Raw genomic sequence first — 27,348 nt, forward strand, 5'->3', positions numbered from 1 at the left:
GTGTGATAGTGGTATTGAGATAGCTGTCTCTGGGTGTCAGGATGTGAGGGAAGAGCAGCCTGGCCTAGCCTGCAGCTAATGCTAGTGGCTGATTTCTAATAGCACGGTGATTTTGTTAAAAATAAATGGACAAAATCACTTCTGTAACTTCGAACAACTTTCCAGCTTTCCAATGTCACAAGATGTGCCTTACTAGAGGCAGATTGTGCTTTGGGATGAACCTAGAGTGCACTTCCTGAGGCTGTAGGAAACCTCCTGCCAATTCTGTGTGTTTGTCCAATATGTTCATAACCTAGTGACCACTCCTAGAGGTAAGTTTATTCACTTGGCAGATAAATGAAGTTTTTCCTCAAGGAAGGTAGGAGTGATGCATCTGGAGTGCCCACTCCAGCAGCAGAATTCATTGTTTTCTGGGATTGATCTAATCGTTGAAAAACTGCTCTTGTGCATTAAAATTCAGCAGTGAGTCATGCTCTTGAGCAGACAAAATTGCTGCTTCACCTTTCCAAAAGGGCACAATCACAAGTACTGCAAATTTGTTTCCAACTTGCAGAGATTCCTCTGTTCTTCTGATGGAGGTTATTCAATTAAATTGTGGCAGCTCCTGCTAATTAATCCAACAGACTCTAAGCTGCTGTACTGCTGAAGTACTGCACTTTCAGTGTTCTGTAACCAGCTCAGTTGGACACTAAAGACTTGGCTGCTAAAGGCCAAGCATATTTCTGTGCTAAACCTGTTCAATGGCAGGAATGGAAGAGTTGAAGCTGTGAGCCTTGAGTCCTATTAATTGGTACCTTGCCATGTGGCCTTCTGGCTGTGTCTGACTCAAAACCCCACCCTTTAGGGTCTTAGCTGTAAGCATTTGTTCCAAAGGCAAAAGGCAAATCATTATCTCTTTTTGTTTTGTTTCTTTCTTTCTCTCTCTCTCTCTTTTTTTTTTTTTTTTTTTTGTAAATAAAGGATTCTTCCTCATCAAATACAGCAAACAAAGTGAATTCTAAAAAGGTTTCTGCAACGCTTCTTAAACCTGGAGATATCTTTGAGGTTGAACTAGCAAAAAAAGATAACGGCTTGGGAATAAGTGTCACGGTACTGTTTGACAAGGTTTTTAGATGTTTTCTCTTTTTTTTCTACTCCCAGCAACCCATTAAATTGCTAAATTACAAGGAAGCAAAATATTTTCTGGAATCACTTTAATTTATAGATTTATTGATCTGTGGGTAATCTTACCAAAACTGAAAAGTAATACTATTAATTTATATTCATTTTCTTGTCATCTGCCCTTTAAGTAATTCTTGTTTTTTGTTTTATGGTGGAGCCCTAAAGTCCTAAAATAGATTCTTGTCACAGATGCTGCTTTGTGAGTACAAAAGGCAAGATGGTCTTTGTCCCTTGCTACCTAATCTTGTGGCAAATTTGCAAGGAAGGAAGTGAGATCCTCCCAGACTGTCACTACAGGCAGAGGAAGTGGTAGTGTTATTTAAGAGTACCTGTGCATGCTCAGTCACATTCACCATGTTCAGTGTTCTCCCTCTGCTGGAGAAAAGGCAGAAAGCAAAAAACTACATAAACCCAAATGAGACCTGGCTGGCACTGCTTTCTTGCAATACGAGGCAAAACCATATTTTTAAAGACTGATTTCTCTTCAGGCTATAAGATTTTCAAGGTAATTTTATGTTTAGGGCCTGTCATACTGCAGAGTGGCACTTCAGGGAAGAAGAGAATAATTTAGGTACATTTTCCACTGCATCTGTTCCTATATTAAAATATACTTTTTAATGTATTTTAATATTCAGCTATTTTCAGTGGAGGAATGATTTGGAAGCCTAGCGCTGTTTCCATATATATATGGCTAGGACTGTAAGAGGAGCAGAAGGAAATTATGTTATTTTGGCATCCCAGTCTATTCAAAGTCATGTTCCATTGCTCGAGAAAGTTGAAGAAACAGTGGTTGAGCAGGAGTTGGTTACTGAGTAGTTCCAGACCTGCATGCACTGGCTTTGTAGAGATGTTAGAAGATGCCAGCTAATGCAAAGATTTCCCTTGAGGAGTGACCAGGTGGTGTCTTCTGCCAATGTCCTTTGCTTTTGTAGCCTCCATTCTGCCTCTTCATTGTTTTGCTGTGCAGTGGTGGTGAGGAGTGGTGTGCAGTTACCTGGGTACTTTGGGAGTGAACATTAACATGCTGTTGGTCTTCCTCTTCCCTCCAAGTCTGGGGAGCCCAGTGAGCCAGAATCACACAATGATTTAGGATGGAAGGGACAATTAAAGACCATCTAGTCCTACCCCCTCTGCAATCAGCAGAAAGGCCAAGGCCCTCTGAAAACAATGTCACTTCAGCTTGAGCAGTTTAGACCTTCAAACTTGTCTGAACTGAGAGAAAGCAGCACTCGCTAATCTCCTGTTCCATCAGAGGAGTTGTGCTGGAGTAGGACACTGCGTGGTTGTGCATCTCCTGCTTTGGCATGCTGTGCTCTTGCACATCTCTGAGCTTTGGTGTGCATGCAAGCATGTAAAGTCCAACAAAATGCAGACGTGTTTCTGCTGAAGGACATTTGTTTGTGTTTTGTGCATTTGCATCGTGATGCATTGTGTTTTTACCATCTTCCCACCCCAACTTCATTCGTAGCAAATTGCATGACTGCACAGAACATGCTTGATATAACATTTTGGTTTTGATAGTTTCTCTGTTTTTTCTACATGCCAGTGGCCCAAATGCTTCCTAAGAACAGTTTTCCTTGTGTGACACTGTGTTTGATTACTAAGTATTCTAACTGCAAAAAGATTAACAATCCTATTTTTGTTTTCTGTTTAGGGTGGTGTAAATACTAGCATAAGGCATGGTGGTATTTATGTGAAAGCAATTATTCCCAGGGGAGCAGCTGAAGCAGATGGCAGAATAGAAAAAGGTAGGATTTCCATTCTTTCAGTGGAGACTCTTAATGTGAAAAAATGGCAGAGGACTGTCTGTGGGGGACCTGACAATATCCTGTGGCCTGGAAACACTAGCACTCTGCCTCCTGTCTTTGCACCTTTTTCACTGGGCTGTTGCAGTTGTCATTTTAAATATTGCCTTGATAGCTAATTCTGCAGGCGAAGATCAAAAAACTAATGTAGAGCAACTGCAGAACTAGCAATGCTGAGACTGTGGAGAGGAAAAATAGGAGATAGCTTGTGGGATTTTTGTTCTCTAAAGCAGCCTATGTTAATGGAGAATGCTTCTCTGTTCCAGGCACAGAGAGAGAGGGCTTTGTGTTATTTGTGGCCTTCTTGCTTGGCACGCCTGGCAGCTCAAAACAAAAAATGCTGTAATTGTTATGGCTCTTCTTGTTAGTAAGCCAGGCCACATTCTTCAGTGAAGTGAGCATTCCTGCTGTGGACTAAGATTTGTTTTAAATAAAGAGTCTGAGCTTTCTGGCAGGCTGTCACTCTGATTGTTAACATTAGTTTTGACATGGAATTATCCCACAGAATCATTAGATTGGAAAACACCTTTGATTCGAACCACGTAGTTTATTTGCAAAGCTCTCTTCTTGACTCAGAACACGGAAGGGAGGGAGAATTTCCTTAAATAACTGTCCTTGTTAGCTCAGACTTGAAAGTTTCTGTGCATCATAGATGTTTTATAGGTGATGCTCTGCCTTTTTGTTAAATTATTAATGTAGGTGACCGTGTGCTCTCTGTCAATGGGATTAGTTTGGAAGGAGCTACCCATAAGCAAGCTGTTGAAACACTGAGAAACACAGGCCAGGTGAGTGGCTGCTGCTTCTACTCCTGTCTGTGGTAAACCAGTTCTCTATCAGGGAAAAGAGGTGAAGGAACCTCAAGACTGGAATTCTCCCCAGTGTTGTTGTGGTTACTTTAGATTTGCTTTCTTGGACTCCTTGGCTTCCTGGCACACCTGAAAATAGCCAGTGAGTGTGTACACATTCAAAACAACTGAGAACTACTATTTGTGTTCACTTTATAAAATGTTTTCAACTTAATTCCCTGTACAAATGTGCAAGTGACACTATCTTTGACACCGCTTAACACCCTCACAACTTCATAGGAAGAAAACCCTTTCTTACTCTCTTGGCAAGTGTCTTGCAAGTCCATTAGTATATTTTGGAGGTTGTCATTTAACAGCCCTTAAAAAATAAGGAATATTTGGAGGACATATGTGGGGAGGGGAGTCTCTATAACACTTGCTGCTGTAAAAGTTTGGACCCTGAGAACTTAGAAGGAAACACATGCTTTAGACCGTGCTATCTCTGTTGTCAGTTAACTGGAGAATGTTTCATCTCTTTAGGTGGTGCACCTGCTGTTGGAAAAAGGTCAGTTTTCAGGGGCCAAGGCTCATGCTCCAGTGACACCACAGTGCACACTCCCAAATCAGGCGGGGCAGTGTGAGCCACAGGAGAAGGCAGCGACAGAATCTTCAAATGCCAAAGATTACAGCTTTGTCACTGCAGGTCAGGTCCCACAGAACGATTGTCTTAACTGTCAAAGCATGCTGTAGTTTCACAATATTTTCTTTACTTCTTAGGATGGAAATGGAGTGGCTAAGAATCTATACCAAGCTGTTGCACATAATGCAGTCTCTTTCTTTTTGTGCTGTTGTGTTTCTTTTTAAGACTTCCTTTCACATCTTGGTTACTTTGTTTAACTGCTGTTAACTGTTTTCTCTCTCACTGTTTCATGTTGTTTCCCAGTTTCACCAGCCTTAGATGCCAAGGCTGTAGCAAGGTTGGAGTAAAGGGGGTGCTGCTGTATCTGGTGCTGCTAAGGGGTGCCAAGGGCAGTTTAGATAATTATATATAAATGAGTGCTTCTGTGGGTCCTGCAGCTCCTGTCTTAGGAGAGAGAAGACATCAAGAGCTAGATGAAGAAAGAAGGATTTGTGCCCCTGAATATAGGTTGTCATAATTCACCCTCTCTTGCTGGTGACTTGTGCAAGTGAAGAGAAGCCTACCCAGACGGCAGAATCCCTGCAGATACCTTTGGGTCTTCTTGCATGGGCTCTGTCCTGTCTGCCAGGAGCTCCAGTTTCTGCTCTCACTAATGCCTGATCAGTGGCTGGAAAGGTTGTGTCACTTTGTGCTTTAAAAGGTTTCTTAATAGACTTCCTAGGGAATAGACCTTTGGAGACAATCTGCCTTTCTGCATCCTGATGTTGTCAGGCCAAGCAAGCCGACTGAGAAGTCAGGATCAGCTTTTTGTCCTCTTTAACCTGGAGGGATCTTTTGGATAACACTTCTGTTCAGCTCAGTGAAAGAACCATGTGAGGGGGAGATTGCACATTGTCATGTCTGGAATATGAGCACCAGACACTCTTTCCATGGCCATGTGCTATGGGAAACAATAAGTAAATGTTTCTTTTACAGAGAACACATTTGAGGTAAAACTCTTGAAGAACAGCTCAGGCCTCGGGTTCAGTTTCTGCCGTGAGGATAACCTGACCCCAGAGCAGCTGGGATCAACGATTGTGAGGGTGAAGAAGCTCTTCCCTGGGCAGCCAGCTGCAGAGAGTGGGCAGATAGAGATCGGGGACGTCATCCTCAAAGTGAACGGGGCATCGCTGAAGGGTTTGTCCCAGCAGGTTTGTACCTATAGTAGTGAAACTGATACCGTGGTAGTCCTGCAAGTGTGCATCTGACACTGAACCCCTCTGTGGCCACAGGAAGTCATCTCTGCTCTGAGGGGAACGTCTCCAGAGGTCTCTCTTCTCCTTTGCCGGCCACCATCTGGAATACTACCAGACATTGATCCTTCATTGCTGGTAAGGTGTCTGGCATGGGATTTTTTAAACATAATTTGCTATTAAAGGTTCGTTTATTTGATCTGGTGGGTGGGTGGGTTAGTTAAATGCACGATGCAGATGGAATAATGGGGAGAGTGCTCATAGAGATGTGATTCATGGAATGAATCCCTTAGGAGTGCACTGTTTTGTGTGAATGTTAAAGGAATGTGTGGCTTCAAAAGCTTTTTTCCTCCATTTTGTGACCTGAGGCATGAGAAATTGGTCTAATACAGTGTTTCTGGAGCAGAGATTTCTTTGCAGCCCAATGTTTTGAGGTTGGTATCAGATAGAAATTGGATATTTCTGTGAAGGATATTCTGCAAAACACCAATTTGGTATTGATGTATGTAAAAACAGGGAAAAGGTTGTCATATTTACCTCCTGGAAATTAGAGGTGTCCCAAAGAATATTTTCAAAATGGTCCAGTAAATAAATTGAAAGAACAGAAGGCCATTTTAGGATACTTGAAGAAGTGGAAATGAAATGTGTTTCAGCAAAAGAGAGTGTAGAGGACAAATTGCCTGAAAATTAGGCTTTCCATAATACAGGAAAGTGTAAAACTAATGGAGACAGGTCTTCAATTTAAGTTCTCCAGGGAATTCATCACAGCACTAAGCCTGCCAGAGTTCAAGAAGCGTTTGGACGTGGCTCTCTGTCACATGGTGTGATTCCTGAGGCTGTCCTGTGCAGGGCCAGGAATTGGGCTTGGATGATCCTTGTGGGTCTCTTCCATCTCAGGATACTCTGATTCTGTGATTCTGAGTTACTTTAACATTATTGTCAAACAATAAAATCATTCAAGTCTGATGAGAGAAGTTTAAATTGACAAATAGAAATTTAAGGGAAGTTAGGATTGGAGTGAGAGATCAGCATATATTTATAATAATATAAATAACTATTCCTATAATAGACGTGTTTGTAATGTGGAATAACAGGAGCTTTAATAGAACTTCATCAAACTTTAACAGGAACTTTAATAAAGCAGTGCACATATTAAAAGAAGAGGAAAACCAAAATTTTTCTTTACATTATCACAGATTGATGCGTTCATGTACACAAGAATCTGACCATGAAAGCATAGATGAAGCTTTTAAATCTTTTTGTCTACTGGCTGACATAATTCTTGGGAATATGTGACAATTGGCAAAATTGTTATTCAGTCTGGTGGTGGTTAATAACTTGGTTAACAGTCACCATTTGGCATAAATTATCTTCGTTTTTGTAGTCTGTTACTGTTGCTTTTTGGTTGACAGCTTCTCTGTTTCCCTCCTCTGTGAGGCTGGTTTGACTTCAGTAGCACTGTGAGCCTCAGCTTCTTGTTGGAAGGGATTTCAGTAGTTGTATAGAAGACTGCGGGGCATAGTTTAAAAGCATCTGTCAGTAGGCTTTCTGAAGCTAAAGTATTTTTGTTTTCCTTAGATGAATTTAAAGGTTTTTAGCAGCTTAAGTTTCAGAGTTTTGCACACTTTGTCTTCGCCAAGTTGCATTGAACTTTTTGAAACTGTGCAATGATGTGTTTCAACAGTTCAGTCAGTAGCCACTGACTCCTTGTTGTTTGGTAATTTTATGTAGTCTTTGAACTGGATAATCAGAACTGGATTATTACGAGTTAAATGCTTTTGTAGACCCCCATCCATTCCCCCCCATGTTTTGTTGTTGTAGACCCCCATCCATTCGCCCCAACAAGTTTTTCCAGACGTCAGCAGAGAAGTTTCTGGTCCATCAAATAGAGAACAAGGTGACAGCTCAGATGAAAATGAAACTACTGATCTGAGCAAGAAAAGGCTAAAATCTCCCTCCAGAAGAGACAGCTACAGTGACAGCAGCAGAAGTGGTGATGAGGAGGTGATGGAGTCAGCAGCCCAGGTGGGCCTTGGCTGGAGTTCTGCGCTGTACCAGGGCTCAGGTGAAGCTGAGGCACGGGCACAGAGTCAGTATGAGGCACACGCTGCTCAGAAGGACACTGTTCGCACCATCCTGTATCCTGATCAGGAGGCTCCTGGCAAGGCAGAGCTGGAGGACAGGTATGCTGCTGATAGTGATCCTCATCATCCTGCAGAAATGTTTATAGAAGTAGTTCATTGGACCTATTCATAGAAATACTTCGCTTGGTTTCCTTTTTAGATCTGCATAAAGTCAACCTTGGTTTATATATTAATTTATGAATGACAGCCACATTGCACTTATTCCTGTTTTTCTTTTTTTTTTTTTTTTTTCTGCTTTATCTGCAGTGATCTGCCTTTGGATTTGCCAGTGATCCCCACGTGTAGAACTATACCTGATGTTACCACATCCATGTTAATAAATGACTGTTATGCTACTCCTGTCTCTGAGCTGACTTCACACCTGGGAGAAATAGATTCATTGCTCACCCAGCTGGAAAAAAATGCTGAAGAATATGAGCCAGTAATACACTATTTCTGTCTTTCAGGAGCATGAATGTCCTTCTGTGGTTGTTTTAGTCATGATTTTGGGAGTGAATAGAAATTAGGCACATTAATTTACAAATGGGATAGCGGTAGGTTATACTTGCACTAATCTGGGTGCGTGCCTAATAAATGGCTCTTACATTGCCATTTGTAATCAATGTCAGCTGCTCGTGCCAGTGTCTGCAGGTATTTTCTGTGTGGGTTCTTGAAGAGTTGATACATTTCCCTCTGTGGATGTGAAGACATCCACGTGTACATAGGTGGATGTGTATATGTCCACTTCATGGGTCATTTCATCTTGGAAACCTTGCCATTAAATATTTACCTGCCTTTCAACCATGTATTCAGAGGAAGCTGAAATGGCAGATATCTTGCTTCTGCTCTTTCAGTTTTAGGTGATTGTTCAGAGGTCAGAGGATAGATTGAGGCATCAAGGGCATCAGGAGACCCTGTTCTTTGCTGCATTTATAACTATGAATCCCAATGACTTTCTGCTGTGCTGCAAGATGTTCTTGAGGCTCTTCTGAGAAAGCTTTTGACACCACAGAAATGTCTTGTGTATCAGAAGGGACTTCCATATCCCCACATAATCTGTTCAAAGATTGAAAAAAATTGAAACTGAATCTTGATACATCCCAGTTGTGAGGATATTCCAGGTTATAAATAGCCAATACCCCATTTTGACAAGAAACTGTATTTTTCTTAGTCTCTTCTTCAGAAGTTTTCCCTCCATCCTTCCTGGTGCTTTGTGATTTTTTTTATGCAAATGAGACAGATCTATATCTTTCAAATCAAAATTAATGCAAATTAAAACAGGCAAAACACGTGCATGTGTTCAGTTTCCAGATAAGCTCTATGGTATTGTGTCTCACTGTAGCAAAATATGCTCACTTATTTTGTTCTGAATAATTATGGATGTGTTGAGATATTTAAAAACGCAGAACCTTTCTTATATATGGCAGCTAGATTAGGGTAAAATAAGGTATGATTTTTGATGTGTGCCTTCAAAATTTTGTTGAATTCATAGACTTTTGGCCTCATATTATTTTCTTGTAAATCATTATTTGGTTCTGTCTAGAACTCATTAGAGATGCTTATTTGAAGCAACTAAGGTGAGCCTGATAAGAAATATGTATAGTTCCAGGCTTGTGTTGCACTTAAATCAGTAGGTAAATCATTTGTCTTAAATTCAGTAAAATGTTTGTATTTCTTCTGATTGCCTGTTAATAAAGTGCTGTTTTGTCCCCCTAGGAAGTGGAGCTCCAAGTGACTCTGACAAAGTCAGACAAGGGCAGTCTGGGTTTTACAGTGACCAAGGGTAACGACAGTGTCGGCTGCTACGTTCATGACATCGTTCAGGATCCTGCCAAAAGCGATGGGAGACTGCGGCCTGGAGACCGACTCATAAAAGTGAGAGAATTCACATTTTCATTTACAGGGATTGCACAAAAAGGACAACATTGAGTCCAAAAAAAAAAAAAAAAAAAAGTGAACTGTGTTGTAGACCAAGTCAAATCTGGCTAAAGGACAAAGATAGCACCTTCTGAGGGGCATGATTCAATAGCACTTGAGAACAGCAGTGAATGCTTCCTCAGTAATACTGTCTTACTTGGGACCTAACAAGGACACCTGTGTTGCTTTGGTCATTGCAGGTTAATGACATCGATGTCACTAACATGAGCCATACTGATGCTGTCAACTTTCTGCGAGCTGCTCCAAGGACTGTCAGATTAGTGCTAGGGCGTGTTCTGGAGTTACCGAAGATGCCAGTGTTGCCTCATTTGCTGCCTGACATTACACTGACGTGCCATAAGGAGGAGCTAGGTAACATGGAATTAATCTGCTTTTTGCCCTAAAGAAAAATCTTCCCCTTCAGTTACAAAGAAACCTTGATTTTTATTGTTTTCCCCTTCTTTCTCTGCAAAGGTTTGTCGTTATCAGGAGGCCATGACAGCCTTTATCAAGTTGTGTATATTAGTGACATTCTCCCCAGATCGGTTGCTGCCAGAGAGGAGAGTCTCCAAGCACTAGATATTATCCATTACATTAATGGAGTAAGCACACAAGGAATGACTCTGAAAGAAGCCAAAAGAATGCTGGAAACACGCCTTCCAACAGTGGTGCTCAAAGCAACCAGGTGTGTTCTGGAAGCAAATGCTTCCCTGTACTTTTTGTTTTTCTTGCATGATTGTATGAGTGTATCTATGAGTATAGGAGTAAAACCTGTTCCTGGGTATGACAGGAAATTAACCACATGTTACTGAGGACTGACTCTACAGAAAGGGTTTGTAAATTCACAGCTGTTGTGCTGCAGTGGAGCACACGGGTACGTGGTACTTGCTGTGCTTTGCGCCTCTTGGGAACACAAGGCTGTGTCCAGCTATGAACTACAAGTATTCAAATAGACTCCTTGCCATCCAGGAGGAATTAGTCAGAGACCTGCTGTGGCACTTGGACACTCACAGGTCTGTGAGGATGGATGAGATTCATCCAAGGATATGCAAGGAGTTGGCAGGAGAGCTCACCAAGCCACTCTCCATCATTTGTCATCAGTCCTGGCTCACTGGGGAGGTCCCAGGTGACTGCAGGTTGATCAGTGTGACATCCATCTGCAAGAAGATGCAGGGAGCTACAGGCCTGTCAGCCTGACCTCAGTGCTAGGGGAGGTTACAGAACGGATCACCTCGAGTGTGACCATACAGCCTGTACAGGACAAGGAGTTCAGGAAAGCCAGGTCCTGCCTGGCCCACCTGATCTACCTTCATGACTGGGTTCCGCATGTGGTGGATAAGGGAAAGGCTGTGGATGTGTCTGGAGTGAGAGAGGGATGGTGAATGGTGCTAGTGGGGTTTCCCTAAGGCTTAGTATTGGGGCCAGTCCAGTTCCATTTCTTTATTGATGATTTGAAAGAGGGGATTGCTCAGTTTGCAAAGGGCACCAAGTTGGTTGGGAATGATTAGCAGTTTTACCAGTAGTACTGTTTACTTTGATATCTGTTGATTACCATTATTTACTTTTTTTTTTTCAATAAATATTCCTGTAAATATTTCTTTTCACAGGGATGGTCATGCAGTGTTCCCAAAATCCAAAAGCTCTGAGAACTCAAGTCCTTGGCTAATGAAAGCTAATGGTAAGATTTGTGTGCTTACTCATAGCAAGTGAAATTCACCTGTTTATAAAAATAAAGGAACTGATATGGACCATAAGATACTATTCTAGTCCAGCTTATTGTGACCAGCTCCAACAGGAGTTTGCTTGATCTTTCCTCTAAAAGCTCTATGAAAAGAGATTCACTAGTAGTGTTTTTATGATATCATTTCTTGTGTAGTTTAGAAATTCACTCTAATATAGAGCAGAAGAGTTCCTTTGAAGAAGGACCCAAGTGTCAGATAATATTAATAAAAAAAAGTAGTCAATGACAGGTGTTAATGGGGTTGTACCTTGTACATTTTGAGGAAAAAAGAATTAAGACTGTTCTCAAAGGTGCATGTTTCCACCATAAGTTGTTAAACTATTTATCAACATTTCTGTTTGCTTTGAGTTGGTTGTTTTTGTTAGCATTCATGCTTTCTGGTCACATTAAATAGAACATTCAAAAAGCCATTATATGAAGTGTAGTCACTCAAATAGAAATTTGGCAATGCACAGAAACTAGGCAGAAATGCTACGCATGTCATAACATAGTATTAAATACCTTGCTTCTTTTAGAAAAATAATCAATGGGGGCTAATTTAATTTCAGAGAAAAAGTTGGTTTTTCTCCATTTTTGTTTAGGTTGTTCCTGTGGTGAGCCCTGTGATAAAACAGAAAAGTCAACTGATGTTTATGGGCCCAAGGTAAGCCTCTTCTCTTGTGCCTATTACCATTAACCAGAGAAAAGGATCTACTTCAAACACTTTTAAAACTAAATAAATGAGTGAGACAATCTGCTTATCAAAGTATACAAACCCCCTATTATCAACTGACATGAATAAAGCAGTGATCATAAAAAATGCAAGTTTTTTTAATTGATCTGCTCTTTATTTGGCACTGCTTTGTAGAAAGACAAATTGTCTTATGAGAAGGATGTGAGGCTATCATCCAGAATACTCCCTGCAGCCCACAGTTTCTGCAGATGCTTTCATATTATATTTGATAGGTGGTTTTTTTCCTTTTTCCCCCTTTAGTTTTTCGATAGAAATGCTGTTGTTGTGGGACCAAAAGTACTGAAGCTTGCATACATTTTATAGGGATTAAAATAATGTTAAGTGCTACTGCGTGTTCTCTTGTAGAAGCTGCTGCTTCATCAGCGTGTGGGTTTTTTTCTTAGTTGCTTTAATTTTTCTTTATTTGCTCTTGTAATGTGAAACTTCCCACCCATCACCCAGATATCTCAGATGATATGAACAGAGGTTTTTATTTGTTGCTGAAGAGAGCTGAGAACTTTTTAGTGGTTGTTTGCTGCTTCAACAAACTGCCAGGCTCTTTAAGGGTTAATTTTTACTGTTCTTTGCTTCCTCAGGTCAATGGCAATGGCATCGGCATCCCGGGACCTTCTCAGGGAAATACAGAAAACAATATCCAACATACAAAAGCGCTAATGAACTTCTCAGGAGCAGAAGATGCCCCTTCCCTTGGATTTACCAATCAGATGTCAGCTTTTCCTAAACACATTGACAAATCAGGTAAGAGGAGGTGAGATGGGGACTGCATCATTCTGTCTTTATTGCATCAGCGCAAGAGAATCACGGCATGGTTGAATATGCTGAAATGAGCAAATGTTAGGCTGGCAGTCACTTTTAGAAGATCATTTCCAAGTCTTGTGCTTTGCTTTATGGGAGTTAGTTGATGTTGAAAGTAGATTTATAGAAATTGGATTTTGTGTTAGAGAAAAATAAAGGAAGGCCATGGTAGCAGCTAGAAATAGTGCCATCTGTCTGCCCCTTTAAAGTAGTTCTTGCAAACCATTCTGTACTGGGAAAACTTGTCATTTTGCACTATTTGTCTTCAGGAGCAGAGGTTCCAGATGATGAGTATTATGATGAGGATGACCACAATGAAGTCGTCCAGTATCTGTTGGATGTTGTAGATGAGGAAGCCCAGAATCTCTTAAATCAGAATAATGCAACTTCAGAGGCTCAGAGTCTTCTACATCTCAAGAAGGCTGCATCAGAAAATCACCTGCCAGGTAACGTGAGCCATTCAAAAAGAGCATCACTGACAGCAAAACACTGAAACAAGGTGCCAAGTAAGCAGTTGATTTGTCAACAGGGGGAGTTGATTGACATTGATTTGATATCTGAACTGGAAGTTTCCTAAGTCAAACACAGACAAATAGCTGCTGATTACCATGAATTCGAGATGCAGTGTAATAAGTGAGGTTCTGGTTTGAAAAATCTGAATTTCGCTTTAAGTAATCTGGAAAAATTATTCCTATTCTAGAGTTGTCTCTTGAATGAAATTCCTGTTGTTTGGGTACCTGGTCCTGCAGCTGCAGTCATGTTGGTGTGCTGAAGCATTTCAGCATTTCCTTGACTTCAGATTGCACAACTTGGAAATGTGTTGAGATCTCTCAAAACCAAACAATTTACCAACCTGCTTTGTCTATTTTAGAAAGATTGGCTCTTTTTCAGTACCTCCTTCTGACTGTACTCTTGCTTCATTTCATCTCCTCACTTTTACTTGTCATTAACTCAAATGTAGTGAGGAGTAGGATTTGTAGTTCCTTTGTGGCGTCACACTCTGTATGCATGCTCCAAAAATTCAAGCAAGATGCTTGCTGCTTCTGTAGAGATCCCTTCTAAAACTCAAGATACACCTTTCAAAATTTTAATTGTTTCAGGTCATGACTACAAGGTCATTGAGTTATTGTCATTGGTCATTGCAGTAGAAGTCAGGGGTCACTGAGGTTCTGGCTGTGCCAAGATCTCAGCTGAGGAATATCATTGGAGCTCCAGTACTTCCAGCCTCTTGTAGGCTGTCCTTTGTGACTGAAGATTAATTGAATCCATAGGGTATGGCAGCAGGGTGCTTCCACAGCAGACAGATACAAGTCATGTTTTATCTGGCATGTCCTAATTACAGTTTGTTAATGCAAAGAGTGAGTAGGATCCTGGTTTGGACCTACTGCTGGTCTAAATCTAACTGAATTGCAGAAAAACCACTGGCGGGGGAATGTGATAACTCAGTAGCTGCAACCTGTCCATCAGTTATGCTGTGACACAGATATTCTGTGCTAACGACCTCACTTAACATGGCAGCTGTTCCAGCTATAAAATAAAGAAACCAGCTATAAAATAAAAAATAAAAAAGTCTGTTTATCCTATACAGCAAGAACTCTTCCAAGACTCTGGTAGAAAAGGGCCTCAAAATGTGTTTCTTGGTTATTCTGGCACCTGTATTCCCTGCCTAGTGCCAGAGAGATGAAACAGGATTCACATCTGTGAGAGGGTGGCTCCTGGGCATTTTCTGGTGTGTTTGTGCTGTATCCCCTGATTTTCCTTTTCAGCAGAGATGAATGGAAGGGTGACAGAAGATAAGTCTGAGGACACAGACTGTGATGGGTCATCTTTACCTGAAGATTTTTCAGAGGTAGGTTGGCAAGAAGCTGGCAAGTGTTCTTTCAGTTTTTTAACTTATTGGCATAGAATTGGTGTGAATAACACTACATGTCCTTTAAATGAGAACATCACTGTAGGTAGTAGCTTTAAATGGTGTTTAAACATTTATTTTTAAATAGCATATGATTATCATAAATTACCTATGTAAGAGAACAAAGCATAAAGTTATTTCACACTATCATATGAAGTCCATCAGCTTTTTTTTTTCAAAAAGAGTGGTAATAAAACTACTTTGTTAATGCTACTTCAGCTTTTTAATCTAAAATATTTCAGTGATTCCTGCTCGAAAAAGGGAAGCAGTCACAGTGAAAATGAATGCCGTGTAGACCTTACTGTCCAAAATGTGGGTTTAAAATTTCTTCTCCTGCTGCTTTTTCCTAGGATAAGTTCATTAGGTTGAATACCTTCTGTATGTGGTTTACTCTATGTCATTGTGTGTCCTGGTTTACATCAGTCACTGGAAGCCTGGGTTTTGTCTCTTGTTTCAAATCAGCAGAACTCTGTCTCTCCAGCATATCCTGGCTCTTGCAGCTTTCTGTCCAGTTAGTAGAGCTGAAAATCAAATCAGGAATCTGGCTCTGTGTCAATGTGCTCTAGGGAGAGCCACGAGTAAAACTGTCCCAGTATGGCAGTGGAAAAGCAAGTTGCCCTAAAAAGCATAAATGACTTTGTGGAGTTTTTCTTGAAAGAAAAATGGAAATGCCTTCCTCTATGCTGCAGAGTCTTCATTGTCTGCTGAGGAAGGTGTGAATAGGAGTGTGTGTCATTTAGAGGTGTGTTCCATATCCACAGTAGAGGAACTGTGGCATGACAGTTCTGAGGCAGAAGTTTTCACTAATCAAGCTTAGCTCATAAAGGGTTCCCAAGTATTAGAGAAAAAAAAAAGCCAGCTGGGGAAAACTTAGGTGACTCTGCTGCTGCTGCTGTGAGTCAGGAGTGATGTTAATATAGCTTTTTGGCCTTGTTACAGCAGAGTATCTTTCCAAGTGCTCAGTGTTCTCATCCTCTGTTATTTTGGGTTAATGAGATGTCTAAAAGAGGAAAGTCTTCCATTATGTGCTGCTTTGAACTTAGTGCCCTTCAGAAATAGTCCCTGTGATTGTTAATTGTTTTGAATTTGCAGTATGTGAATGTTGCAACTATGTCTTTTAATGTGTTTTGAAATACTTCTTCTAGGCAACACATGTGAATGGTTGTGAAGACTATTGTGAAGTAAAAGCTGTGCCAGAAAGGTAAAATTTATTTTCTAGTGTTGCTTGAAAGCAACCCCATGAAGTCTGGAAGTCTGAAGTGTAATATGTTGGAATGAGAGAAAAACAACAACAAAAACACCAAGAAACCACCCCCAAAACAAACCAAATAAAATATCTGTGTAATGTCTTGTTGAATTGTTCTCTTGGTCTGTACCTTAATTTAGAAGTTGTAATTTTCCTGAATACTAGTCAGCTTTATGTGTTTTACTACACCCTACTTTTACTTGTTCCTTTCATATGTAGCAAGTAACTGGACTGTGTTCAGATTTCTCCAAATAACATAATTTGTATTGTGCTAACAACTGGCTATTGGATGTGAAGAAAACATTCAATCAATGCTGTCTTCAGTTCAAATCTATACAACCTTTATTAGTGTTACATCTTCTGGTTTTAGGCCCCTGCAACTCAAATGTAGAGTTCCTCTGCTCCCTGGGCTTCCATTTGGATGCCTGGGGCTTACTGTTTTTCCATGGAGCATGAAGCTTATGACTTGACCAGGTTGCTAGCTAGCTGTCCCTTTGAGCCACTTAGAACTTTAGATATTGAACTTTGAACTTTAGATATTCCCAAGGTTGTTTTTCTCAGTGAAATAATTTTAGTCCAAGTGAAATTTCAATGAAAATGTATATGGGTTTATGTTGTTGAGCTTGTGGGAAGTTTGGGGTTGAGACTTGGTGACGTTATGACCTAAAATACTTAATACATTCATCAGTATCTTCAACAAAGCTAGAAAACTTGCAATTGAAAAGAGATACTCAAGTGTAGTGAATTGTGTGAGTGGTACAAATCTGATGTTGGATGCTATTTAATTGTTTAGCCTTTGAAGAATAATTGCAGTGGTAGTTATTACTAGATTTCTATATTCCTGGCTCTTTTTCCACTGTTATCTTTTTCAGATCCCCTTTGGGGATGTAAAAAAAAAAGGGGGATGGCAAAAAAGTTAGGTTTTTGAGATCACTGGTGAGGGGTCTATTCCAGAAATAATTGTAGCTATAAATTACTTTCTGGTGGGGTTTGGTTTGCTTTTTTTTTTTTTTTAACTAGGTTGCAAATATGTTGGTTCTAGGTGTTATTTCTTACTTCCATACCTTGTCCTCTTATAGATCCCCTCCACAGCCTTCCTTGAGCCAGGCAGATGAGGAGGAGATCACGTGGGGAAGCGATGAGCTGCCAATTGAATCAGTCAGCCAGGAGCGAGTGAATAAAGGCAAGGACATTTTACATAATCAATGGGAAACTTCAGGGTCACATTAAATAAACAGAAGTGAATTTTGAGACATCCTGGATATGTTTTGAGGGTGTCATGGCAGGTATAAGGGGGATTCTAACAGCTCAGCAATGCACTGGGAAGGATCTCTACATTTTTGTGTAGTAAGTGTGTGAGAGTTAAAAGGAACAAGTGTCTGTAGTTGTAGAAAGCTGGAACCAGCTGAGATACTTCCTTCCTCAGTATCTGTCTCTCAAAAGGTGTAACAATAAATATATGTTTGACTGTGATTAGATTGACATATCATGTGTTTCACATACCAGCTACCCCATGCTCAGGTTAGGCACTACTTTTATCTTCATTCTTCGAATGCTGCTCAGTGTGGCAGAGTGGCATCTGTACAGTTTGATGTGTTTGGCAGAATTTAGTCAGTCTTCACTTTTTTTGAGCTAGCATTAGAAATGTTAGTTCCTGAAGTTCATATACAGCAGTCCTTTGCATTCATTTAAAGAAAAAAGAATACTTCAGACTAAGTAGGTTTAAGACACTTCTAATTGCAATACCAGAGAGATTCTTGGTTTATGAATTTTGTTGTGCTTCAGAGGAGCACTGAAGGCCTGATGGAAGGCAAGCTGTATTGGAAAAAAAATGTCCTTCCAAGTGATAATTGTAAGATGTGCTGTATACATGTTGAGTATTAGTGCTAGAAACAAGTCATAGGCTGTAACGTGGAGAGTTCTGAATTATCTCTGTGTGTGTCCATCCATTTTTGTAGGTTATTGTGTGAAGAACTTAAATTTAAAATGCACTTGAAGTTTGTTTCAATGTATTTATTGGAAGTTCAGGAAAATACTCCCCTTAGTTACTGGATTCATCAGAGGTGGTTTTGCTAGTTAATTTGCTTTTGCCTGCTCAACTAAGGGGAGAGCTGTACGTTCTCTCTGTATATGGGGGTGTTCAGGAGAAAACAGGCAGTGCAGTGGTGAACAGCAACATGCAAATCCAACTGTGAGCTTCAGTTTATGTTTCCCTGGTTTTAGCTATTTATTTATATTTATCTCTTCTGCTAGATTTCCCCCTAGTGACAAATGAAGAGATCTCTGCACTCCCTACTGTGAATGTGCTCCCTGGAGGCAAATATTCAGGAGCCAAATTGAAGTCAGTGATCAGGATGTTGCGTGGATTGCTGGAACAGGGAGTCCCTTCTAAAGAGATTGAAGTGAGTAACTATTTGTCCTTTCAAGTCCTTTTTCCCAGTATGCAACAAAAATAGAATGGCTGGATCATCACTGACTTGAATACCACAGCTCTTTAATTGGAAGCTCAAAAGAGATGAAAAGACTTGACACCAAAGACTTCTCTCCCTTCTCCCACAAGCTGCTGAGAGATGAGATCAGCTTGAATTCAGTTCATAAGTGCTTTTTGCATCATTCTTGCTTCTGGTAAATTACCAAGTCAACAAAATGTAAACAGGCATAGACAAAGGCTGAATGAGTTTACACTGATAGTGTATAGGGTTTGATTTGGGGGGGTTTTTTTGTTCATTTCATTTTCTTGGCTGTGTAAAAGATTTCTTCCTGTGACTGCATTACTTTGCATATCCACATTAGCATTTGATTTTTAATTATTCTGTTTGTTAATGACTTGATAACATAACCACTCTTGCTATTATTACCAATCAGTGTTTCCTAATGCGCACGTAATTGCTTCTTTTCAGAACCTTCAGGAGTTAAAACCTCTGGATCAATGTTTGATTGGACAAGCAAAGGAGAACAGGAGAAAGAACAGATATAAAAACATACTTCCTTGTAAGTCCTAACTCATTTGAAATTCACAGTTGATATCCTGTCCCCACCTGTATGGTCAGATGGATCGGATCAGAGGTGGGATGGTTTGACTCCTAATCCTAGTGAGGATAAAAATGAAGCAGTTTAAGATCAGTGAACAATATACTACTATGCTGTGGTAGGTGGGGATGGATGTTCACAGATTTTCGGTTGTTTTAGCAGATCCCGTGTCTTAAATGATGTATACATGTGGAACCGGACAAGGTTTCTTCAGTTCTACCCATGCAAGATTGGAAAAACAGACATGTGTGCTATTGTCAGGAAATTTCCTGCCATAAAACTCTGCTTGTTAGGTGTGAGAAGTAAGAACGGACAGGGGTTAGTTCTATGTGAGAAAAACTCAACCTCTGTTTTTCAGAGTTGCTGCAGTTCAAATTGCTTATCCCACCTGCTGATTTATATTTCTCCTCCAGACATCTTTTTCTTTATTAAAAGTCCTGATTAGTGTCCTAAATTAAATATTTAAGTGATTTATTTCTTTTAAGCAAGCTGTGGAAGCATCAGTGGAGATAAGTGCTGTGTGAGTGTGTAAGGCTCAGCACCTGTATTGTGTGAAGGTCTGAGGATGTGCACGCCTAACATGAGGTTTTTCTGTTGTGTGGGGATGACAGATGACACCACCAGAGTCCCTCTCGGGGTCGAAGGTGGATACATCAATGCCAGCTTCATTCGCATGCCCGTGGGGAATGAGGAGTTCGTTTACATTGCATGCCAAGGACCTCTTCCTACTACTGTAGCAGATTTCTGGCAAATGGTTTGGGAGCAAAACTGTACTGTGATTGCCATGATGACTCAAGAGGTCGAGGGAGAAAAGATAAAGTGTCAGCGTTACTGGCCAGATGTGCTCAATAAAACCACCATGATCAATGACAGACTACGCCTTGCTCTTGTGAGACTTCAGCAGCTGAAGGGCTTCATCATCAGGGTGCTGGAGCTCGAAGAGATTCAGGTGAGTGAATCCAATTCTGCATGCTTAGAGTTTTTCCTGAGCGTTGCCATATTTATCTTTATACTTCTGCCTTTTCTGCTTTCACTTGCATTGTCTACATCAAGAGACAACCCAGGGCTTCTCCTCTTTGCCCAGTGATCATTACTGGGCAGCTGTTCCTCATTGCAGCATGTGCTGCTTTGGGACCTTTACAGAAGAAAGCATTTGGGCCAGGCTATGATTTCATTACACTAATGAGACTCTAAATTTTTGCTCCCATTGGCCACAGAAACATATGTAGGGATACGAATTCACTAATAATTCTGCCTGGCTGGTTGACTCCTCCTATGATCAGTCTGCACAGTGAACCTTACACTTTTAAATTACTTACTAGTTATTTCCAGTTTAGCTCTCATTGTATAGAATTACAAAGCACCTTCACTGGGGAAATCCCTGTGTTGGGAGTCTTTTCTTTGGGAACTCAGTTTTTCTTTTTATTCTTGCCACATGCCGAATGGTGGTGTTGTTTTTGATCCTCAGACGGGTGAAGTGCGGCACATTTCCCACCTGAATTTCATTGCCTGGCCTGACCACGACACCCCCTCGCAGCCAGATGATCTGCTCACCTTCATCTCCTACATGCGGCATGTCCACAAGGCGGGACCCATCATCACCCACTGCAGTGCAGGCATCGGGAGGTCGGGCACCCTCATCTGCATCGATGTGGTCCTGGGGCTGATCAGCAGAGACCTCGATGTGAGTATCCCAGGGGATGGGCCCAGGGGTGCTCCTGACCTGCAGGAAGCGTGTTCCACTGAATCCATGGAATCTTTTAAAGACTGTGCCATGCTGTTGGCAGTACTATGTTTCTTTGCTGGTGATCACAGGTGGGGAGAGTTCTAATATCCAGTGGCTCTTGGTCGCTGAGGTCCCTGAGCTAACCCAGGTGCCACCTGAAGTATGTTGCAAGGTCATCTTCTACCATAGTGGACTTATGGCACATGGCATGGGAAAAATGGTGTTGCCATGATGGCTTGGGCAGTTGGTGGAAGGGGTGTGTGAATTGACTTTTCCAGCACAACCAAGGATTGCTTTCTAGGGTGAGCCACAGGAGGGTGCTAGCTTCCTTATGTTTATGTCCTGCGGTGGCCTGGGGTAGCAAAACTGTGGTGAATTTCTAAGGAAGATGAGCTACGTCATGCTTAGCTCAGTGGAGTTTCTAAGCTCCCTCTGAATGTCTAAAGCTCTCTTTTCTGCATGCTTAGCTTGGAGTAAGCAAGAGAGCCTGTGTACAGAAAGAGCACGAGAAAAGGGGGGAGTGTCAGATGTAGGGCCACATCCAGATTGCCCAGAGACAGCCCATGCTGGTTACCTACCAGACAAACATAGGCTATAGTGAATTATTTGTTTCATTACTAATGCACCTAATTCTATTCCCTGGTTTGATGCTGGGGATGTTCCTTTGTTCTGCATGTCTGCCTTTTCTGAATGTCTAACTTGCTGTTTGTTTTGGTAGTTCGACATCTCGGACCTGGTGCGCACCATGCGTCTGCAGAGACACGGGATGGTGCAGACTGAGGTGAGTCTGCATTCCCCAGGCATTCACTGAAACACCTGAAGTGCCAGAGAGCTTTGTGATGCACACAGCAGTTGTCTTTGTGCACTGTAATGTGACATTTGTGTCACAAGAATTAAATCAGATGAGTAGCAGGATGTATTTAACATTTACAAACACAAGCTGTTTTTAACATGCTGTATTGTTTTGATCTGTGTTTAAAAAAAAAAGTGAGTTTTCATCTTCAAAAGCATGTGTTTATAGAGGAGGTCAGCTAAGCTTTTTTTGGTTTAAAGTTGCATTATAAACTGAAGAGAAGGCCTAGCTGTAGCTGCTGTGAATCAATTCTATGTCTTGAGATCTCTTTTGGTAATATATTCATCCAGAAGTCCAATCTTTTAGGAATAATCTGGATCTAGAGCTAATTAACTTTAGAGATGGTCATCACAAGGTCTTGTTAAAATCTGCACTTTTTTTTTGAATGGGAAGGAATTGTGAAGTCATAGTAAAAAAAAAAAAAAAACTTAAATCAAATAAGTAAACTATCAGCCCCATCCCCACCTCACACCCCAAAACATCTTTCAGCCCCCACACCTCTATCACTCAGATTAAGGTAAGAAGTTTCACTGTCCTCTGAGTTCTGTATTAGTTGGCATTGATGCAAGTCCTTGGAATTCACTTGGTGTCTTCATTTCTGCTTACATAAGGTGCCTAGTCTCCTTTAGGTGGTTTTGGTGTGAAAGAAAGATAAATGTCCCATATGAAATATTATCTTTAGTGGCAGAGGAGTGTCTGTCTGTATTTGCTTTAAGTTGAAAGTTGAAGTTGCATATTTTTCCACTGTGGCCTTTTTGTTTGTTTGGGGTTTTTTTTTGTTTGGTTTTTTGTTTGGTTGGTTGGTTTTTTGTTTTTGTTGTTGTTGTTGTTTGGGGTCTTTTGTTTTCTTTGGGATTTGGTGATGGTGGTTTTATTTAATAGTACAATTAGTATTGAAAGTGCTGTACAACTGTGAAGTGCAAGTGAGAGCACTTAGGTGTGCAGACATTTTTTTCACATGTTCTGTAATTTCCTTTCCCTTACAGGATCAGTACATTTTCTGCTATCAAGTTGTCCTTTATGTCCTGAACCAACTCCAGGACAAAGAAAAACAGAGAGACAAATAAAAGTACTGAAGCAGAAGTGCATTTAAAATAAGGAAGCAAGGACATTTGGAGCATTTTATTTGTCTTGCCAATAGTTTTCTAATCCCTTTTTTCAGTTGCTGTCCAATGCCTTTTCTATGAAGTCTCTCCATCATTCCAAATAAGTTATATATTTTAAGGGAAATGGATAGCTCATACAATACCACTATTTTCTTCAGCCCCATGGATGCACATGAGATTTTTGTATAACAATATTTAATAAAGCTGCATTTTTTTTGCAGTTTCCTTAATATGTCATAAAATACAGAAATAAAAATATTTTAATTTAAAAAGAAAAGTAAAGAAGAAGAAAAAAAGTAATCCTATACTACTTCCTGCAGTTCTGCAATTGTTTTGGGGTATTTGTTTCTTTCAGGGTGGGGAAGTGGGAGGGATGAAACAGTATTTTTATCTTGTAAACGTTATTACAAAGACCTTTTACTAGTCTCTTTGGAAAGCTTGTTCATGGCACAGAATTTTTGCCCTTCTAGTACAATTAGAGCTATTTTATAGAGGGTATCTTGAAATCAGCATTTAAGCTTTAAGAGATGCCTGTTAGCATAAGGATAGTAGTGAATGTTAACTGTATCACAGTTAATAATGTTTACTTCATAGAATTTTATGTATATATTTATATACTTTTACACAAAAGAAGCTGAATTATTGGGTGTCTAACCTTATAATTGATTAGGCATCTCTACTCTGTAAATAAAAATATACCTAATGTACACTGATCAGTGGGTCTGGCTATTTTTGTGTCCTTGCGACTGATTTTTCTTGGCCTTCCATGGAATCATTCCTTGTGGTTGCTGCCCCTAAGACAAAAAGGCTGTACACATTTTAAGTTTTCAGTGTCCTTCTGTTCTTCAGTATTTGTTTGAAAAATCTGGCAGAACTGTGGGCTCCTTTCTGGAGAGTTTCCACACTATGGTGAAGAGTTTCTCTTCCCCCCCTCCTTGTTTTTCAGCACACCTGGGCATTGAGACCATATCACTTTTTTAGGGGGTGTGTTTGCACTGCTACAGCAGTGTTGTGACAACAGTGTAACCTACTCTGCTTACTGCCACCAGGCTTGAGGTCAAAGGCAAGATATCAGATTCTAAGTAGCTCCGTGGCTTAGTGATACTGTAAACAGTCAAAACTGTTCTGATAGAAAATTGTCATTTTAAGCTCTGTGGGAGCCTTGGATGGTGAATGAATGGCATCAGCCTTGAGTGGTCATTTGAGGGCTTGGGCAATATTCCTGTCCCAGCAATCCTGGACAGAACTGTAGCTTTTTCACTATCAGGAAGGGTGTAAGACAGCATTCTGCATTGAAATGGTGGAAGTAAGTTCAGAGGCTGGTTATTATTCAAGGTTTTGACCCTTCAAAATAGTAGCCTGCAGTGTTCCAGTGTCCCAAAACTGAGGTGACCACTGCCTTGCAAGAGCATGACTTAAAAAAGGAAAGAGCCTTTTTGACTTTTCAGTAATACTCTGTATTTTATTCCCTCCAGCATAACAGCAAAACTGTGCATTTTTCAGAGCACCATAGTTTGAGGAAGGAAAATAATTTCTGTGTAGATAGAAGCAGAGGTAAATTGATTAGCCATGTTGGCAGTATACCTATATGAAGGAGCTATAAATTGAAGACAGAAGATTTTTCAAGACAACAGTTGTATACAGGCAAAGTAAGTAAACACAGCTAGTTAATACACACTGCAGCTGCTTTAACATAAATAGTGAGTTCAGAGGGTGTGGGCATGTCTGGGTTTTAGAAACCAAAAAAAGTGTTGTGGTAACCAGACAGCACAGTTAAGGCAGTTAAATTCTTCTTTTAAACATTTTCAGGTACATGCCAAACAATGTAGAAACAGGAACAGATTCTGTATAGTGTGCTGCAAGTATAGCACAAACAGCTTGCATCAGATTACAGCTTATGGGAAACACAGATCAATGAAAATCCCAGATTTTGCTGCTTGTCCTCACAGATACGATGATGATCTGTGGTATGGTGTGTTATACCCAATTTCCTTTTAATGGTGGACACACAAAAAAGCAGAGGATAACCAACTTGACCTAACCTCCCCTTCCTCAGAAAAAGGACAAATACACACACACAGTGAGAAACAAAAAAAGCAGAAATCTGCACAAAAAAAAAAAGAAACACATGCACACACACAAAGCATTCAGGTGTTGCTGAGAAATCATGCATGTATGGTGAAAGGTGGCATTGGCCTCTTTTGAGAAGCACTCAATTTCCTTGGGTTTTTGTCTCAATGCTGAGGAATAGAATATTGGATAAAGATTGAATGCTGTCTAGTGTGACACTTGCTGAGGACACTGGAAGGTTGTCTATTTTCTGGTAAGCAAGTGGAACTTCTCCTCTGTGACACCTGGTGTGGTTGCTTCGGTTGAAACAGACCCCACAGCTCAAAACTTAGTATAAAAAAATGGGTGTGCTTATGCAGCCAGGGATGGCTTAAACTTGGTTTCTGTGGAAAATCTGGTTGGAAACATGCACCAATGCTCATCTCTTTCTTCAAAGGATTAGATTACTTAAAATACTTATGCCCCTTTTGAAGAAATGAGAAGTAAAATTATTAAGCAGCCTAGTTCCTTGAAAGGAAAATTGCTGTGTGCTTTCTTACTATGCTGACTATATGATTTGTAGGGGCAAAAAAATCTTGAGAGGCTTTTTTTAAATTTAGAACTAGGATGCCTTGCTGAGTAAGCATCCAGGACATGCTCCAGCTGAAAGGGATTTTCCTTTATATAGGTATCTGATTTTTAGCAGGAAGTGTACCAGACTAGGGAAAAAACTGACATATAATCCATTATAATTCTAATTAAAGAACTGACCCTGTGTGTTAACCCAAGAGAGAAAGGATCCTTTTGTTTTTCAAGCCAGAATTAGCTGACAGAAGCACAAATGCTTTGCCACATAAGCAGCCCTGTGCCATTAGTAGTTCATCATATCTTAGTTTTCCTTGCTGGTCTTTGCCTGCAAGAGAAGGGCAACAAAGGAGGGATTCCAGTTGCTCCTTGGAAACTGTTTTGAGGATTCATTACTGTTGTTAGTTGAATGCTTCTGAGCAGCTTCTTTCCTTACAACTGAAGTCCTTCTAAAACTACCTTTGTGGGGAAAAAAAGAACCATCATCTGGTGAATTTGTGACATCCACTGATAGACAAGTCATTGGGGCAATGACTGGGGGCAAACATCAAGTGGCTTGTGGATGTTGGCACAGCTGAAGGGGAGAATCTGTCCTGTGCTGCCTTCTCAGTGCAGTTATCTCAGGGGTAAACTCAGGGAAATGTTACTCAGCATTTAAGCAGCTTCAAGAGGGCTGTGTAGCAAGGGCTCTGAATATTGAGAGTGTTCATTCACCAAATATTTATTCAGAGAATGACATTCTCCTGGCTGGGCAAAGTGGCAAATGAGTGAATGAATGAGCCAGCAGAGAAGAAAAGGCCAACTCAACACAGGGAAAGAAAATGCTGACAAACAGTGGCTGATACAAATAAATGCTTAATTGGATATACTAAAAAGACAATGAAGAGCAGACTTGCACATACATGACGAGATAACAAGCTCCCATGGCCTGTGGTTCTGAGTAGTGTTTGCTGCAAACTGGAGCACAGCCACTGGGTTGGAATTGGAGGTAAACTAAACTTCTGGATTCTGGCTTTTGGAAAATTCCTTCTGAAGTTCCTATTCAATTTCAAGTGACCTGTCCAGTGGAGTGTTGACTGATGAAAGTGTTATATTTGACAGTGGTGAATCTATCACATCCTCTGGGCATTGGAGAATTTGTGGAGTGGGATGTTTCACACCACCCACTCCCGAGTGAGGATGAAAATGACCATTTGTGTCTGAAATTTTGGCCCATATAGATCTCTTGCAGATACACATCTTGGTCTATCCAGTTTGTGTCAGCTTCTGATAAAATTGAAAATAGCCATCAAAGAAAATCTTGGATTGCCATGGACATGATGACTGAATTCCCACTGCTGCTCTGGGTAAACAAACAAACAAACAAAAAAAGGCAGAACACCATGTCCTGTGGCTGACATTCAGACCTCAGTCTGAGCATCACTTCTAGGGCTTAATTCCTAGTGTTTTGTGTTGGCCAGCCCAGTGGGCTCTGTGGGGAGCTTTGCTTCTTAATGAGATGTTAGGAAAAGGGTGTTGTTTTATTGAAGTGCTGGAAAGATCTTGCTGGCTATGAGAGCGTGACTTGAAGGATAAATCACTGGACTGGGAGCAGATTTAATTGCTAATTTCCTCAAGTAGGTTCTAGGAAATGAATGTCATCTTCCTTGTACTGTGGTGACCTCCATAGTCAAAAATTTTCTCTGGTGGGGCTTCACTCTACAGTAGCCAGATTCCCAAACAAATTATTATCTCTAAACAAGTTTATTTGGTCACAGATGTATCCTGGTATTCAGTAACAAGGAGCTTTGTGTGGTCTGTTTTGCCTTCTCAGCTCTCTTTAAAGCCAGATTGGATATTCCTGCACTGTCCTCAAAAACAGATACACTGGGATATCCCATTAAAACCCCCTTTCCCTGAAGCCTTGTCAGAG

General features: G+C 40.6%; 1 protein-coding gene across 1 annotated transcript in view; it reads left to right on the plus strand.

The window, feature by feature from the left end:
• Nucleotides 1-23,515, plus strand: part of PTPN13 (protein tyrosine phosphatase non-receptor type 13) — a 112,015-nt gene extending 88,500 nt beyond the window's left edge. Inside the window, exons 25-48 of the mRNA XM_038134696.1 lie at nucleotides 961-1,089; nucleotides 2,816-2,909; nucleotides 3,666-3,751; nucleotides 4,292-4,454; nucleotides 5,367-5,581; nucleotides 5,663-5,761; nucleotides 7,445-7,806; nucleotides 8,014-8,188; nucleotides 9,463-9,621; nucleotides 9,864-10,035; nucleotides 10,138-10,348; nucleotides 11,271-11,341; nucleotides 11,986-12,047; nucleotides 12,713-12,875; nucleotides 13,202-13,378; nucleotides 14,699-14,781; nucleotides 15,987-16,042; nucleotides 17,167-17,270; nucleotides 18,341-18,489; nucleotides 18,988-19,078; nucleotides 19,729-20,066; nucleotides 20,586-20,801; nucleotides 21,562-21,624; nucleotides 22,683-23,515. Coding sequence (XP_037990624.1) covers nucleotides 961-1,089; nucleotides 2,816-2,909; nucleotides 3,666-3,751; nucleotides 4,292-4,454; nucleotides 5,367-5,581; nucleotides 5,663-5,761; nucleotides 7,445-7,806; nucleotides 8,014-8,188; nucleotides 9,463-9,621; nucleotides 9,864-10,035; nucleotides 10,138-10,348; nucleotides 11,271-11,341; nucleotides 11,986-12,047; nucleotides 12,713-12,875; nucleotides 13,202-13,378; nucleotides 14,699-14,781; nucleotides 15,987-16,042; nucleotides 17,167-17,270; nucleotides 18,341-18,489; nucleotides 18,988-19,078; nucleotides 19,729-20,066; nucleotides 20,586-20,801; nucleotides 21,562-21,624; nucleotides 22,683-22,763 — 3,519 coding nt within the window. The 3' untranslated portion in view covers nucleotides 22,764-23,515. The remainder of the gene's footprint in view (nucleotides 1-960; nucleotides 1,090-2,815; nucleotides 2,910-3,665; nucleotides 3,752-4,291; nucleotides 4,455-5,366; nucleotides 5,582-5,662; nucleotides 5,762-7,444; nucleotides 7,807-8,013; nucleotides 8,189-9,462; nucleotides 9,622-9,863; nucleotides 10,036-10,137; nucleotides 10,349-11,270; nucleotides 11,342-11,985; nucleotides 12,048-12,712; nucleotides 12,876-13,201; nucleotides 13,379-14,698; nucleotides 14,782-15,986; nucleotides 16,043-17,166; nucleotides 17,271-18,340; nucleotides 18,490-18,987; nucleotides 19,079-19,728; nucleotides 20,067-20,585; nucleotides 20,802-21,561; nucleotides 21,625-22,682) is intronic.
• The last annotated feature ends 3,833 nt before the right edge of the window (nucleotides 23,516-27,348 follow it).

The sequence above is a fragment of the Motacilla alba genome, chromosome 4 (assembly GCF_015832195.1).
Source record: "Motacilla alba alba isolate MOTALB_02 chromosome 4, Motacilla_alba_V1.0_pri, whole genome shotgun sequence".
NCBI classification, from domain to species: Eukaryota; Metazoa; Chordata; class Aves; order Passeriformes; family Motacillidae; genus Motacilla; species Motacilla alba.